The 17,287-nt window shown below is 44.3% G+C and overlaps 1 protein-coding gene across 2 annotated transcripts in view; it reads right to left on the bottom strand.

Annotated features, from left to right (window-relative positions):
- The window catches only part of MFSD1 (major facilitator superfamily domain containing 1), a 39,509-nt gene extending 24,514 nt beyond the window's left edge, over window positions 1–14,995 (bottom strand). Inside the window, exons 1-4 of one of the 2 annotated variants that reach the window (XM_075937797.1) lie at window positions 14,734–14,995; window positions 10,409–10,461; window positions 5,410–5,522; window positions 11–53 (exon numbers count right to left, since the gene is read on the bottom strand). In XM_075937797.1, the coding sequence (XP_075793912.1) occupies window positions 11–53; window positions 5,410–5,522; window positions 10,409–10,461; window positions 14,734–14,884 (360 nt within the window). In that variant the 5' untranslated portion in view covers window positions 14,885–14,995. The remainder of the gene's footprint in view (window positions 1–10; window positions 54–5,409; window positions 5,523–10,408; window positions 10,462–14,733) is intronic. The other variant, XM_075937798.1, reaches the window with a different exon arrangement.
- Between the last annotated feature and the right edge of the window lie 2,292 nt (window positions 14,996–17,287).

Below are 17,287 nucleotides of genomic sequence, written 5' to 3'. Positions count from 1 at the left end.
TTCCACTTACCTGTCCAACACAAACAAAGCAGCTAAATATTATGGTGCCCAACCTGTAAAGAAAATTTGAGATTTTAAAAACTTTAAAAATAGAGCCAAAAGTACTATACACACTAAAATATTTAACAGTACACACACAAAAACCAGAAGTACTTAAGTCTGGAGATTTATTTTTTTTTAAACACACACACACACACACACACACCCCCCCACACACACACACACACCCCCACCCCTTCCTAAAGATTTATTTTCTTCGTGGTTGACAACCACATTACAGAACGAATAAATTGCTATTGCTGGTGACAAACATAAGTGTCATTTTGAAGAGTAGATATGTTCAGTTCATTGAAATATGCATTGATCATGACTTCTAGATATCTGATCTAAATTCTCTTAAATAAAGCTGCACATTATATGTACTCGCCAGAGTTCTCTAAGGCTAAATATTGCTTAATCTGACTATTATTTAAAAAAGGTCATTGCATTCTTCACACAAGTGTTCCTTGTGCCAAGTGACATCTTAACTAATGCCATAATTAAGAATTATGGCATAACTTAATGCCATAATTCTTCCCCAAAACTTTAAAATGTAATATATGAACATAAAGGGACTGGATTAGATGACCTACGGAGGTCTCTTCCAGTCCTATGATTCTAGTTTACAAACCATACTTAATTGTGCACTGACTTCGGCGTTCATATCACCAGCAATGCATATCTGACAAATTTGAGAAATAGGAGTGCACATGTTCTGGCTTTCAAGTAATATGAGTTGGGTTCCAACTCATTTAAAACCTGTAACTTGAATCTTCATGATATTATCTGTCATACTGCCTTCCTCCTAACAATGAAGTGATGTAACAAGAATACAATGTAAATATTACAGCAAGAAACTATCACACCTAAGGATACATATGGCTCAATTTTCACATTATTCTGTTAAAAAAAAAAAACACAACTAAGCTAATGTATTTTTTCCATAATGTATTCATTCAACACTTCATAGTTAAAACTCCCACTAAACCTAGTGGTTTCTCTGCAACAAATGTTAACTTTCAATTTACTCTAGAGATTGTAGGACTCAGAGCTCCTCTACAGGTTTTCCACTTCCAGACAGACTCATACCATTTACTACATGTACAAGATTCATATACACCCAGAAGTTAAAAAATAGTATGGTGGGATTTTGGGTCCCCCCCCTTACAGTAGATCTTTTACTATACTACTACTCTTTAAATATTCTTGTATTAGATATGTGAATCTACCTACCTGCCTTTGGAAAAGTTTAGCAGTACAACTTAGTAAACAAACCAGAAAAATAAAGTTGGGGAATTCTTCCTAAGAGGGTAGATTGATTTAAAGGATGGCTGTCAGTTAACTCACACAGTTAATTCAAAAACAAAAAATATTTCAGTGCACAACAGTAGATTGTCTTACATAACTTCCTGCAAAACATGTTGCCTGGCAACAAGTACAGCCTTTACTCTCAACCTATTACCATTGTGGGCCGTGTGTGTGTGTGTGTGTGTGTTGTGGGTCATGCCCAATCCTACCTGCATGGCCCTGAGGATGTCACATGGGCAGCAGCTGTGTGCCGAAGGGTCAGATGAGGACCACTGCTTTACACTAAATTCAATGCTTTAATTTTTACAGAGAGTCTGGATTAATGTTTTAATTTAAATAATTGCCTAAAAAACATTTATAGATTTAGGGCGGTGGTTCTCAAAGTGTGTTCTACACTGACTTCCACACCGACCACAGCTCGAGCTCAGCCCCGGTCTCCCTTCTCCCCCCCCCCCCCCCCCCCCCCCAACATAGTGGTGAGCTCGCTCTGGTTTCCCTCGGAGGTGCAAAGGAGGGATTTCCCCTCTCCTAGAGAAGGTGGGGGAGGAAGGGACTTAATCAGGAAGAGGCTGCAGGTGGAGCCCAGTGGGGGGGGGGGGGGGGCGCGTTTCCAGCCACATGGGCAGGGAGGCTAGGGGGTGGGGACAAAGGATTTCCTTCAATTGCTCTGTTGGTTTCACTTTGGCAGTGCAGGGCTCAGCTCAAATCCTTCTCATCAGCTCATTAAGGGATGTGGTGGGGTGGAGGAGAGGAAACAAATGGGGTACAGCACTGGCTGGGATCACACAGGAGGCAAAAGCTGGGGGCAGAAGCGCTGCATGTGCTGGGTTCAGCTGACAAGCTCAGGGCAGGCTCTCACTGCCCATTCACATTTCTCTAACAGGCAGAGTCAACAGGCTGCAGTCCTGGAAAACCGTGCTCAGCATGGGACTGGAAAGCATCAACTCCCTTCGCTTTGCAATTCAGATTCCTTTGCATGTGCTGGCTGATGGGTCTAAATTTGGGGGAGCCTCCTCCTTGCAAAAAGGCAGCAGGGAATGGCGGTGCGGGGGCAGATGCACCAGGCTATTTGCAAAATCTGGTGCATTTGGCAGGAGCGGGTCTCAACACAGCAGGCTTGTCCAGGCCAGGGAGCTTGCAGTGATGCAAGGGAGCGAGGATCGGAGATGGGGCAGGCAGGAGGACAAGAACTGACCACTGCACTGCAGATTGGCCAGCACCAGTGCAGCTGTGAGCCCTGGGCTTCCCCCAGCTAGGTTAGTCTGAGGAGAGCAGCACACCCCCACACCCTGGGATCACCTTTCCCCCAGGAGAGCTCAGCATAGCATCAGGACTCTGCCTGACCCTTAGGAAAGGTCCCCCTCTAGCCACTCTAAGGCTACAGTGCTCGAAGGAGGAAGGAAAGGGGAAGGGAGGGGAGGCAGCGAGATGTCTGATTTCCTTGGGGTTGGTTCTGCTTGGAACAGGGGATGGGACCAGAAGGCCTCTTGGGGTCTCTATGGCTCTAGGCCTGAGAGACTGGAGCAGCTGCGCAGGCTCCCAGTTGTATGAGGGAGGAAGGAAGGCTGAGCTGCTCTCTCCTCAAGGGGAATGGTAGCACAGTGATCCGTTGTCAGGAGGCAATGGGAGCAGCAGGAGCCAGTGCTTGGGTGTAACAGGGGTGCAAAGCCACGTAAGTGCCTGCCTTCCACCCTCCCCTCATGCTCAGACCCTCATACCTCAATCTGATGTCCCCTTCCCCCACCGAGACACCACACCCACAACTTGCTCCTATACCCTCCCTCCTGGACAGGCACCCTACCCCCAGTCTGCTCATGCACCCTCCATCCTGGCACCCTACCTCCCATCCAGACCTTGCACCCTCTCTCCTGTACCCCACCCTTCTGCCCAGATCCTGTACACCCATCCCTATCCCACTCACTGGCAGCCCTGTTCCCACACACTGAACCCCTCATTTTTGCCTCTACCCCAGAGCGTAAGAATCCACAAAATCCACTACCTCCAGAAAAGTACATCTGGCCTATGGAAAGTCCTGAACCTCAGTTCTCCTTGTCCCTTCTCCTCATGTGGTGGGGCTGGAGCGCCAGTAAAGTGAAGTGTCTCATTTGGGGGCCACATCAGTGGGGGGGAGGGGGGAAGAAGAGTGGTGTTTGGAGGAGTTTTTTTGCTTTTCATTTGGGTCAGTGGCCCCAACCCAAAAAGAATTCCCCATCCCTGCCATAAATATAGAAAACATTGAAGCCTTGTGTGTTGGATATAAATGAATATATTTAAAATGAAGTTAGATAAAAAAACCTAACATGAGTAAGTTAAAAACACTTAATCTGTTTAATAATTTAAATGAAACCATTCTCCTTAGTTGCAGCACATCTTAGGCATAATTATGCAATTAACAGAGAGTTCTACTAGCAATGGATGGTCCACTGACAGGATTATTGAGCCAGGTGATTCACAGGTAAAAATGTTTGAGAACCACTAATTTAAGGTACTCACGTTAACTTTGTTATTTGAGAAAATGGTACATGACATGCATCTTATTTTCTAGATTGCCATATTATATTTCATGTGTGTCAAGCTATATTTGGAATAAAACTGGAATTCAATTAAAAGTGTATTTTAAAATGCATATTCGTACTATATGAAGCCACCTTACACGTTTAATATAGAACAAGGTTCACCAAAAATGTTTTGCATTTAAACTAAGTGTAATTAAGCAAAAGAAGATCAGCTGTAATTTGCAGACTGGTAGATATTTTCAAAAGTAAATGCATCTATTGGTCTTTAGCATTTGTGAAGATCCCACTGGGCACCTAAATCTGGCCTTGCATTATTCTAGTTCTCAGAAGTCAGTCACACTACTGTAACTAGCTTTTAGTCCTATATTGGAGGAGGAAAACAAGCGGTCCTGCTTTTTGGTTTCTGAAAAATTAGTCCACACGAAAAGTATCTGTACTTGCTACTTAAACTGAAACCCAAAAAGGTTAAAGCAAAAAAAAAAAAGTTTCCACACAATAACGACAGAGTACTTATATTTGGAAAAAGATACCAGCATTTGCTCCACTGTAATATTTATATTTCATGTAGTACATGACTTTGCCTTTATCTTTTGAGGTCAACTTAAGGTTCATAAGCATCCCATTGTACCCTGATTTTGCAGATAATTGACACCACTAACTCATTGAAATATAAAAGCTGCTCACTGATACAGAATATTTTTATTTAAATTATTGTGATTAGGAATTTCAGTGTGCAGACAACTACACGGTTAACTGATAACAGGATTAAGCAATAAACCTGGGTTTGACTACATGTATTTCCACCCCCATTGCTGATTTATGCCAGCTCCCCTCAGTAATTCTATCAGGCAGACCTGATGCTTATCGAACAGTCATACTACTGCTAAAATTTGATGCAGTTACATGACTATTCAATTACGCTATTTAACATGCCTTGTGTTCATCAGGATTATGTTGACCCTCTTTAATACAGCACACTGCTCTGGCAAGATCCTTGGTCCAGCATGATTTTAATTGCTAGATGTCCACTTATCATAGGTATGGACAAATTTCCCGCAGTCCTATAAAGTTTTACAGCCACCCGTCCTATTTAGATCTAAATTTACCCCTAAATGTCTTCTAAGACCCCAGTAAGCAGTGGAATTGTTGGGAATGCTGCTAGACATTATTGGCCTCTCGTGGTTTGGCAAACTCTCTGTCCCAAGCATGCCAGACTAAAGAGATTCAACCTGTAGCAAGTTTAGGCCTTAACAAATTGTCAGTTTCAAAATTCATGTAAAGCAAGTTTAAAACAAAAAAGTGTACTTTAGTTTTAAAAAAGCCCCACACACCTGATTTTAAAGTTTTTTTAAAAGAATCAAAACGTTTAAATCTCACAAACACTTTTTTCTATTTTGCAGCTTGTTCAGATTCAAGCATTCAAAGAAACTCCATGAAAGCAAGTAGTGTGTTCCACTTGGAAGGAACAAGTCATTAGCTGGGTGGATGCATGTCCAGAAAAACCTCATCTATGTTTTCAGTGTAAATGGACACTTGTCATGCTTACCGTATGCCAAATACTCTGTCTATCAGAAAGCCTCCAAAGAAACAGAGAACCACGTTGGGCCAGGAATACCAGGCATATAATGCCATGAATGTAGCAGTGTTCACCTTCATATCCTAAGAATATGAAAAATTTGCAACAAAAAAAAATCATTTAGCACTATAAAATTAGTATCAAGTAACAATTTCTCAAATAGCACTTAATTAAAACAGGACTATTCAACTTTGGAAGCCCAGGGGCCACAGAGATACTCACAGCACATGCCAAGGGCCGCCACTTAAGTGTGGTTGCATATACATGCAAATACCTTCTTACATACTGATGGGCATGAATACAAAGCACTTCCCAAAATGACCCAGTGCCCCTCCTCCCTGGGGGCTAGAAACACCGACACCTTGTACACCCATCTGTTCCAGCCAGCCCTTCCACTTGCATCTTTCAATGCTCACCTCACCTGGGAGACGCCTCACCGTTGTGAAGCATGTTCCAAGTGGAGGCCATATTCAAAGGATCCCACCCACAGGCCGTGTGTTGAGCCCTGCATAAACCCAAACCACACGGTGGGCTGCAAACAAATGGGCCGCATGTTGAATAGATCTGAATTAAAACACTCTTTTATAAGGAAGCCTGCATTTTTTAACTGCTACCAAGTGTTTAGAAATCCCAAGGTAAGTCTTACCAATTGCCATAGGAAAAACTTTAAAAAAATGAACAGTTTTCAAAGTGCTACTAGCTAGACTAACATGTAGATGGTATCATGAGCTTTCGTGGCCACAGCCCACTTCTCCAGAAGACTGGAGTGTTGGACCAAGATACTTCTTGGATCTGGACTCACGATACCATCTTTTTTTTGTTAGTCTTTAAAGTGCTACGAGACTATTTGTTGTTTGTTAAGTTTTTCCTGTTACAGACTAACTTGGCTACCCCTCTGAAGCAACTGCCATAGGTAATTTAGAATGCTTTCACTGGCAAAGGGTAAGCCTTACCTATAAAGCTGTAGAATTTCTATGAGAAGACTGTTTTTAAAAGGCAACACACACACACACACACACACACACACACACAAAGACACCACATAGTGAGTGTTGGGCTCTTAGCTATTCTTTGTGCCTCTGAAAATCTCCCCAAGTTGGTTTTAAACCCCAAGTTTCTAGCACTTGCTGTGAAGAAACCATTTCAAATGTAACCAATGCACGCTTAGTCCGAAATGAGAGATTTTAAATCACCCAAGGCTTAAATTCTAGCCCAGACAGATAGTTCAGGTCCTGGAAAGCTCATCCAGGAGAAGAGATTTCTGCTTGAGACACAAACTACTATACTGTGGCTATATTCCAGTCTCAAAGAGAAATCAACAGGTCCTAGCTTCCCCTCTGGACATGCATAGAGGAGTGCACTCAGAACACAGTTGCATGGCATGTAGAAAATGCAAGCCTTCTGTATAAGCTCCCCAAATCCAGCCTTCTTCACACAGTCTTAGGGCTAGTCAACTGAAGCATATCTGATGAAGACATTCTGTGCCAACAGAAGATTTTGCAGTTTGTTCACATTCAAACACTCAAACTCGTGAAAAAAGTAGGATGTCAACTTGGAAGGATCGAGCCATTAGATAGGTGGATGCATGTCCACACAATCAAAGAATACTAGAACTAGAAAGGACCTTGAGAGGTCAACAAGTCCAGTCCCCTGCCCTCATGGCAGGACCAAGCACCATATACAATAGACTTCCGATAATCCAGAACCTATGGGACCTAGGTGGTGCCGGATTATCAGATATGCCGAACTATCAGGAGGTAATACAAGATGGTTTTTTTTTTTTTTTTTTAAATATATATATATATATATATATATATATATATATATATATACACACACACACACACACACACACACACAGAGTATACATTATATACTGTATATAAAGTGTTCTTAACCCCTTTTATTGTACATAACATATACAGTATACTGTAATGTTTTAGTTTTAAGCCTTTTTTACCCTTTTTGCTCAGTTCAGCTGCTGCTGCTATTACCTTGTGACTCATTTTTTGCCGAAGCTCACTCACTAGGCTCTTGCCATTTTGATGCCGGACTATCAGGAGTGCCGGACTATTGGAGTTTTACTGTACCTCTAACCTGCTCATAAATATCTCCAGTGATGGAGATTCTACAACCTCCCTAGGCAATTGATTCCATAGCTTAACCTTCATGACAGTTAGGACGTTTTTTCCTGATGTCCAACCTAAACCTTACTTGCTGCAATTTAAGCCCATTGCTTCTTGTCCAGAAAAACCTAATCTACATTTTCAGTATAGAGGACACTGTTGTCATGTTTACCATATTACAAATACTTCGCCTATCAGGAAGCCTCTAAAGAAACACAGAACCACATTGGGTCAGGAATACCAGACAAATACCATGAATGCATCAGTCCCAAAGGCTTAATTACTCCATCTCAAAGACAAACAGAAGCTATGCTGGCATGAGAGCATCTCCCCACAACTTAACACTGGCATGCACAGTGCTTAGGTCAATGTAATTTGCATTATTTGGAGGAGTGGCTTTGTCACACCCGAGTGATGCAAGTTATATTGACTTAAGCACTAACGTAGACATGCCCTTAGATTTACCCCTAAAAACCGCTTACATCTACAATTTTTGTAAGGTTTCAGTCATGCTGCTCCTGCCGGTTGTAAATTTCTGCATTTATGGCTTCCTAAGCAAAAGTGAAACTTTTTACTACTGACACGCAGAAGGATTGTCAAACACAACCAACACAAAAGGCAAATACCCTAAAACAGTCAGACACTGACTGCATTCTTACAGAATATTAAAAATAAACTAGCCCCCAAACTGATTTCTATAGTCCCTTGCAAAACAACATGGATCAGTATGGAAATTAAGGTTAAAAAAAACAAGAAATATGCAAAACTTTGACATATATAAATGCTGTTGAAATGAAAAGCTTTCAGGCATGCAAAATCCATCAGTATTTTGCATACCAATTTGTCAAACTGTAGAAGTGTAATTATTTCCTCTCAGTTTTGGTTTACTAAGAGCCCAACTCTTATTTGTAATGCAACTTATTTGTAGTGAGTATCATTTATCCATATGATTAGCCCCCACTAAGTGAACTGGATTATTTTGTGCACATGCACTACCAAACAAGAATAAGGGTCATGGATATATATCCCATTGCTTACTGCACAACTAGAAGGTATGCAGGTACCTTTGTGATAAATGCAGTACAAGAACTCAAGGAATTGATAGTTACAGAGCAGCAGCCCAGACTTTTTGCATGTGCTCAACTCCTTCCTTGCAAAATAAATTCTCAGATGGCCATCACTTCTCTAGTTTGAAAGCCTTAACTGGACAGCCATATAAATACGACATTTCAGTCATTTTTCTAATTTGACTTTAAAGCAAGGGGCCTTTTAAATGCTTACTACAATCACATAAAAAATTGGGTAAATTTTATACAGTGTTGTGTCACAAGTTCATCTATCTAAATGCTGAAAACTACTTTAACAAAAAAGCACTGGTCTAGACAATGCACTGTCAGCAGGAGGCACCACTGCTCATTGGGGTAGTTTAATTATACTGGCAGGAAAGCTCTTGCCCACTGGCACAAAGCAGTTTCAGAGGAAACCTTAGTGGCACAGTTGCAGCTGTGTCACTAAGATTCATAGCACAAACAGTCTTAATGCCATTCATAAATGCAGCATGGCAGAGAGATGGTTCTCTTGGGAAAATCCTGACTTGAGCTCAGTCTCAGCCATAAGTCTACTCCGCCTCCCTGTGTTTTAAATACAAAAAAGGAGCTGGCAGGTGCAACTGACCACTACCAAATGGACATGCAACTATGCTATTCCAGACAGGTAGGTTGTGGCTCATGTGAAAAACACCATTAGGGAGGGTCACCTCCTGAGTATCCTGGTATTTGCATGCAGAGAGTGCATAACTCCAGTTCATGATCTCTCACTCTGGTCAGGAAGGTCAGATATTGCACATGTACAAGTAGTTTTGCTATTTTAGACCTTTTCCAAATTCAGCAAATGCACACATTCCACCAATAGGGCTAACTACAGTTTCTTCTTCCTGGCAGTCATTTATTTTATTAAATATCACCTTTATGGCATGAGAAATGTTCAGATAAAAGTGTATGAAGGTAGGGGTTTGAATCACAGGTGGCACCTCTTATTCATAAATACAAAGTCATTGCTTTGAAACAATTCATACACTAATTTGAGCCTTTAGAGCATGCAGATACTACTTAAAGTAGACCCAAAACTAAATTCTGAGCATTCTTGATGACTATGAGTGAAGCTTTGTTTAGGACAGACCCAAATGATGCCTTTTCTTTATTGTTCAAACCATTAAAGACACATCAGCTTGAAAAGTACTTAACTTCAGAAATAAAAAAAGAGAGCTTACTTCCAAGCCCCATCCCAACTTGTAGTTTTACAATACTTCTTCCCCTACTTCAAAGAAACCTCCCTCTGCCCCTCCAGTGCCTTGCAAAAGATTCCTCTCCCAACCCCACCCACATCACACAAGGGGGAAAATAGACTAAATGGGTAGTTATTCTAGATACAGGAAGGACAACATCAATCCTTCATATGAGTTCAATGGGATTATTCACAATTATGCCTGAGGAATATTGCAGTACTGCTTTAGGCCATAAGAAGTGATACTTTAATAGGCACATAATTTTCAAAAAATAATTGAAATTGTTATGGTAAGAGTGTTTTTAAAAGTTACATTCAAGAAGATCAATGTTTCAACTAATACAATAGAGTAAGATTTAAAACTTGAATTATAGCGCTTGACAATGTTCTTGTTATAGAGAAAGAATCAATGCCCGTTTACTAGATTACATGGATGATTTCTCCATTCTACTAATGCACAGTTAAAGTTGTCTTTAGAATAACATAAAGTAAGCATATTTCTGAAACACAGTCCCTCCAAAAGAGTCAGCTATTATATGTAAGGAATTTTCTTCACTTACCCCTTGAACCTGAGTCTGCAGAGCTGCTGGGTTGTCATAACAAAAATAACTACCTACCAAAAAAAGTTAAGACACTAAATAAGCAGACTATTTAGAAATACTGAATATAAAACTAAGATTATTTTAATAAAGATTGTATAGCCAGGTTCCAGGTGTCATTTACAATAGTCAAACTGGATTGCATTTTAAATAACATTTGTGCAAAATCATGCCATGGATAACAGACGTTTCCCATTGTGTTTATTAAGTTCACTTCCCTCAGTAGTCAATGGAGACTACTGCAATGCTTTATGATACATTAACAAAAATGCAGTAATATATTAGTAGTTTTAAAATCTGTTTAAAATAGTACTAAGCTTGCCAGTTAAAGAAGTTCCCTATAAAATTTGAAAAGAAAATTCAACCAGTGATATTCTTCAGGTTTGTTCAGCAAACCTTAGGAATCAAGTTAAAGATAACTAGGGATGTTAAAATACCATTGTTTTACTAATCAGTGAGTCAATAAAACATCAGAACATAAGAACGGCCGTACTGGGTCAGACCAAAGGTCCATCTAGCCCAGTAGCCTGTCTGGCAACAGTGACCAGCACCAGGTGCCCCAGAGAGGGTGGACTGAAGACAATGACCAAGTGATTTGTCTCTTGCCTTCCTTCTCCAGCCTCTGACAAACAAACAGAGGCCAGGGACACCAATTCTATCCCCTGGCTAATAGCCTTTTATGGACCTAACCTCCAGGAAATTATCTAGCTTCTCTTTAAACTCTGTTATAGTCCTAGCTTTCACAGCCTCCTCTGGCAAGGAGTTCCACAGATTGACTACACGCTGTGTGAAGAAGAACTTTCTTTTATTAGTTTTAAACCTGCTACCCATTAATTTCATTTGGTGTCCTCTAGTTCTTCTATTATGGGAACTAATAACTAACTTTTCTTTATCCGCTCTCTCCACACCACTCATGATTTTATATACCTCTATCATATCCCCCCTCAGTCTCCTCTTTTCTAAACTGAAAAGTCCCAGTTGCTTTAACCTCTCCTCATATGGGACCCATTCCAAACTCTTAATCATTTTAGTTGCCCTTTTCTATCAAAAATTCTATCAACTTCTCCATTAGTCGAAAGGGGAAGGCAAATGGCTCAGTCCCGGCTCACGATGGGTCTGGGACCAAAGCACACTGTGCTTCTGCAATTTAAAATGCAGTAGGAGCGGGGGGGGGGGGGGGAGGGGGAGGAGAGCACTGCACAGCCATAGCAGGGTTTGGACTCAGCATGACCTGGGACTGACACAGGCTGCCTGCCCAGCCAGCAGCAGCCCATCCACAGGGATTCCCGCTTCCTGCCAGGACCCCCTCCTCCACAGACAGGGGCTGCTGATGGACCAGCCTCCTCTGTCTCCCCGTGCTGCTGTCTCTGCAGGGGGAATGAGAAGAGGGGGGCACACAACACCATGGAGATGGTGCTGGGGGAGAAAACCAGCACCAGCTCCTGCTTCCCCCTGCCCCTGTTACAGAGGAAGCAAGGTGTGGGGAGAGGGATGAAGATGCAAGTAGTCAACTGGACTGCTCACATCCCTAAAGAGAACACTATAGGGGATTCACATAATTAGTGACTGGTGGTTATCTAAGTGTGTGACTAAAACAAGTTATTGTGTGGATGCAGTATACATCACTCTTTATTCCACAGCATCATGAAGGTATCGATAGGATTGTTGAAAGGAGGGTCACTAATAAGTGTCCCTCAGGAACTTCTACGGTTCTGCATTTGTAAAGTCCTGCACAGATACAGAACTGGTACCTGCATCCACTAAAATGATCCACAGATGCAGATACAAAGTGGATAGCCACAAATTTGCTGAGCTCTATGCATTTGCACTAGCCACACCCAAAGCCTGATCTTGTATTTTTTGCAGTAAGTACCAGTGCTCACAAAGGAGCCATTTTTCATTTGATAAAAAGGAACCCTTCCTGTTAATTAGAACCTGCTCAATCATACTGAATAAGCAATGATCCTTCAAAACCTAATCAAATGTGGTTTGTTTAAAGTATGGTTCTTTAAAGTGAAGATGCCTAGGCTTCTATCATGTTTTACTTTTTGAAAAACAGCTATAAAACCTACTGCAAATGTTTTAATTACTTTTTTAAAACCCTCAAAACAGGGTGTTTGGATATAAATATCCCTGAGCAGAGTATAAAAATTCAAATATTATAGCTCTGCACTAGTGCATAGGAAAGTCAGATTGAAAAATAAAACTGACTACTCCATTCAACCTGGGCAATAAACAAAGAAAAAAAATGCATGTAACTTAAAGAGTTACTAAAAGCTAATTAAAATAGTACAGGCAGTCCCCGGGTTACATACAAGATAGGGACTTTAGGTTTGTTCTTAAGTTGAATCTGTATGTAAGTCAGAACTGGCATCAGCCGCTGCTGAAACTGATCAGTTTCAACCGCGGCTGAATCTGGACGCCAGTTCTGACTTACATACAGATTCAACTTAAGAAACCCAGGCGTCCAAGTCAGCTGCTGCTGAAACTGATCAGCGGCTGATTCCAGGAAGCCTGGGGCAGAGCAGCTGGGGTGCTGCTGGGTTGCTCCAGTAGCGCAGCTCCAGTAGCGCTGAGGAGCTGCGCTACTGGAGCAACCCAGCAGCACCTCAGCTGCTCTGCCCCAGGCATCCTGATTCAGCCGCTGCTGAAACTGACCAGCAGCGGCTGAATCAGGACACTGGGGCAGAGCAGCTGGGGTGCTGCCGGGTTGGTCCAGAGCGGCACTTCGGACCAACCCGGCAGCACCCCAGCTGCTCTACCCCAGGGGTAGGCAAGAAAAGCCTGGTCTGCTGGGGAGGCGGGGCACTAGCTGCACCCCCCCCCAGCAGATCAGGGAGACAGGGGTGGCGGGACCACCCAAGTCCTCCATGGCTTTGCTCCATCTCCCTGGTCTGCTGACCTGGGAGATGCGGAGCAAAGCCGCAGAGCACGCGGGCAGTGGGATAGTCCAGGCACGCCGCGGCTGTCCCACTGCTGGTGTGCTTCGAGGCTTTGCTCCCCATCTCCCTGGTCTGCTGGTCAGACCAGGGAGACGGGGAGCAAAGCTGCGGAGCACGCCCATAGCGGGACAGCCCAAGCGCACCTGGGCTGTCCCGCTGTGGGCATGCTCCAAGGCTTTGCTCCCCGTCTCCCTGCAGACCAGGGAGACGGGGAGCAGCTTTTCTCGCCCCAGAGGACGGGGATGGCGGACCGCGGTGCATCTGGGCGTCCCGCCGCTCCCGTCCTCCGGGGCGAGAAAAGCCCCGTTCGTAACTGCGGATCTGACATAAGTCAGATCCGCGTAACTCGGGGACTGCCTGTATCTAATTTGAATTCTTGCTACTGTTTGCATCAAGTTCAGTGCATAATACCCACTATTAACAACATGTTTTAGCTATTAATCATTTAGAATGAAGCTGCCCAACTCTGAGGATTGTCATATGAAAGACTTGTATCACAATAACAAACTGTGAGGATTCATACTAACTGAAAGGTAGACAGTGATTTGGGTGTGCAACGATAATTTCCATGCACCAGATCCAACCCCTGATTTTTCTAGTTTTGAGAGTCTGGAGGCTTCAAGTCAAGAAAAGTACACTTGCATCGATAATGTATTTCTTTTTTCCTGACACAAAGAGGTGAAAAACAAGGAAGGCCAAAAGAAAATAAGCTTAGTGCCTGCCTACACAGCAAAATTCATGTCAGTGAAACAGTTAAAAATTGAAGTAAAATAAAGCAAGAGGGTTGGGGTTTTTTAAAATAACAAAGTGAGAGAGATCACAACCGATGCTAAACCTATTGGCCTCCTAATCTTCTACACAGATATTTATTGGTATGTAGTGTGTTAATTCTCTGAAGCGGAGCCCTGCCATAAAACGTAACTGTTAGGCTCCAGGGGGACTTTTAATCCTATCTATGGCAACAGGCTGGCTCCTACTTAGGCAGATGGGACAGGGCTGTAGGAGGAATGCTGCATGCACCAGTGTTTACAGCCCGGGACACTTGACCCCGGTAACGAGAGAAAACAAAGCCGGGGGGGGGGGGGCAGTGACCCTGGCCCGGGTGAGGACGCGGAGACAGGACCCAAGGCAGCACAGCGTGTTTCCCACCAACTGACTGCAGCGAGCCCCTGCCCCAGCAGCAACAGGCTAGGAGCTCACTAGGCGGCAACAGCGCAGAGAGCGGGCAATGGAGAGGGGGGCGAGGGCCCGTCGCGGGCACAGAAGGGGCCCGGCCTCGCTGTCCCGCCTCCAGAGCGCGGGCGCGGCCAGCAGCAGGCAGGGGCGCACGGTGGCGGGACTCACCGAAGCCCAGGAAGCACATGAGGGCCAGGACCAGCAGTCGGTGGGCCAGCCGCTGCGGGTCGCACAGGGCCGGCAGCGCCTTGCGCTGGACCCCGTCATCCTGCGCCGAGTCCAGCAGCGGCCGCTGCTCCTCGCCGCCCGGCTCCCCCATCGCGGCGTAGCTCGGCAGCCACTCTCCGGAGCAGGCTCCGCGGGGCAGTAGTGGATCTCACGTGACCCGATCAGCTGACCCCTGTCCGCTGGTGGTCACATGATATCAGCCACCCGTGGCGCCCGCCTCTTAGGGTAGTGGGGGTCACCCATGATGCAGCGCGGCCCTATCGGGGATTTTCCCGCTTAGCCGGCAGGCGTCGCTCTCCTGCTCTCACGCAGCTGCGCTCAGGAGCTGCCATGGCAACACGGGGTTTGCCAACCTTCTATCCCCTGAAAAACCTCTTGCCCCGCCCCTTCCTCTTCTGGAGGCTATGCCCTAATCCCGCCCCTTGTGTGAGGCCACACCCCCTGCTCCCTCCATGCCCCCCCATCCTCTTAGCTGGCTCCCCCAGCCTTGCTCACTCTCGTGTCCTGGGATTGGGTGCGGCTTGGCTGGGGGTGCAGGCTATGGAGTGAAGCCAGGGATGAATGGTTTGGGGCACAGGGCTGGGACCAAGGGGGTTCAAAGTGCAGGAGGAGGCTGTGGGCTGAGGCAGAAGTGTGGGGTGTGGGAAGGGGCTGCAGCCTCTGGGGTGGAACCACAAACGAGGGGTTCAGGGTGGCTCTGGACTAGGGGTGTAAAATCCCATTTATTTGGTTAGTGAGTAAACACGGTTAACTAGTTAGCTGACTGACAGGGTGGGTGGGAGGCTCAATCCAACCCAACAGGAGCAGACCCCCCCCCCCCCCCGCCATGTTTCCCGTCCCCTTCCCCCCCAGGTAGGGACTGCACCTCCTGGGCTGGAGCAGTCACTGCCTGCAGTGGTCTAGACACCTCCACCCATTGTTAAGGGTGAGGCTTACTGGTTAATTAGTTAAACATTCACATCCCTACTCTGGACTGGGACAGAGAGTTGGGCTCAGGGGGGGCAAGGGCTCCCGCTAGGAGTGTGGGCTCTGGGGTGGGGCCAGGAATGAGAAATTAGGAATGCAGGAGGGGCTCTGGGCTCAGATTGAGGAGTTTGCAGGGTGAAAGGTCTCTTTCAGACCAGATATTCCTGTCAAAAACTGGATATTTTGGGTTCACTGAAGTTTCACTCTCTTCTTAAATGTTCTGGGCTCTATGGATATAGCACTAACAGCAGATGTTATTATAGATCCATTCAATTAAAATAAATTTTGTTTATAAGTTGGCAGAAATGCTTATATCAAAGTCTTTAACTACCTTCTCAGCATAATAGAATTACCTTATCTCTCTCATTAATCAGCCCAGCAGCCATTCAAGAAAATTGTGATAGACTTTCATGTAATTCTGGAATCAACAAAGAGGCTGAAATTTCATCCACTAAAATTCTACAGGTTGAAATATTAGTTGATACGCCTGTCTAGTCATTCTGTTTACTGTTTCAGCAGTCTTTTAAGTAAGTAGCAGTTTGTGATGGATAACCTTAATGTGTATCTTTGCCAAGTTTAAAAGGAGTGGAGGCTTACTGCAGATGAATGAAGAAAAACAAGATCATATTACAGAACTGTGAATGGAGGCTGGGTTTCAATAAAATCAGTTTGAAATATTTCTACTAGAAACTAGCAACTGCTTCTAAGAGAGATATTGCAAATCTGATTAATTTGTTAGCTAAAGGCATAGTATTTTTAACATTTTGCATTTTGAAAACTCATCTAACACTAATAAAATCCACTAGATCAGGATGTGCCCATATAAATAATGCTTTCTCTGGCCAAATATGTTATTATTAGATATTGTTATACAATTGCAGCATATCAATTCTTACAGGTCCCAGCTGAGATTGGGTGCTTATTGTCCTAGGTACTATAGCAGCACAGTAAGGGTCTGTATAGACTACACAGTTTTTTCAAAAAAGTTGCCTTTTTTCAAAAAAACTACACTACTGCCACATTCTTTCGAAAGTAAATCAAAAGAATGCGGCAGTTTTGTCAACAGCGGTAAACTTCATTTTACAAGGAATAACGCCTTTTTTGATAGAGATCTGTCGAAAAAAGGCGTGCGTGGACTTGGGGGGGGGGGGTTGGTTTTGGTTTTTTTTTGTTTTTTAAAACAGACCTCCAGGGAAAAGCCCTGGTGGACAGTCCATCTGCAGGAAAAACCTCTATTGTTCCTGTCTGTAGTCATGTTTTAAAGGCACAGGCACCCTACGCAGCCATTATGGTAGGAAGGCAGCCAGAGAAGCCTCTGATCACACAGCTCTCCCTGCCTCTCTGCCAAGGGAGCAGGAGCGGCCCAAGGCCGGCTGCAGCAGCCGGCACCCTAGGTGGGGCGGCGCAATCGGCGCCCCTGCCTGCACGGCCGTCAATGGCCATGACATCATCACGGGGTGCCCCAGCGCCCCGTGATGTCATAATCGGGTGCCCAGGCCACCGCCCTCCCTCCCCAGTTTTAAAAAGA

This window comes from Pelodiscus sinensis, chromosome 10, assembly GCF_049634645.1.
Source record: "Pelodiscus sinensis isolate JC-2024 chromosome 10, ASM4963464v1, whole genome shotgun sequence".
Classification (NCBI taxonomy): Eukaryota; Metazoa; Chordata; order Testudines; family Trionychidae; genus Pelodiscus; species Pelodiscus sinensis.
This window is presented reverse-complemented; position numbering and strand designations above follow the sequence as displayed.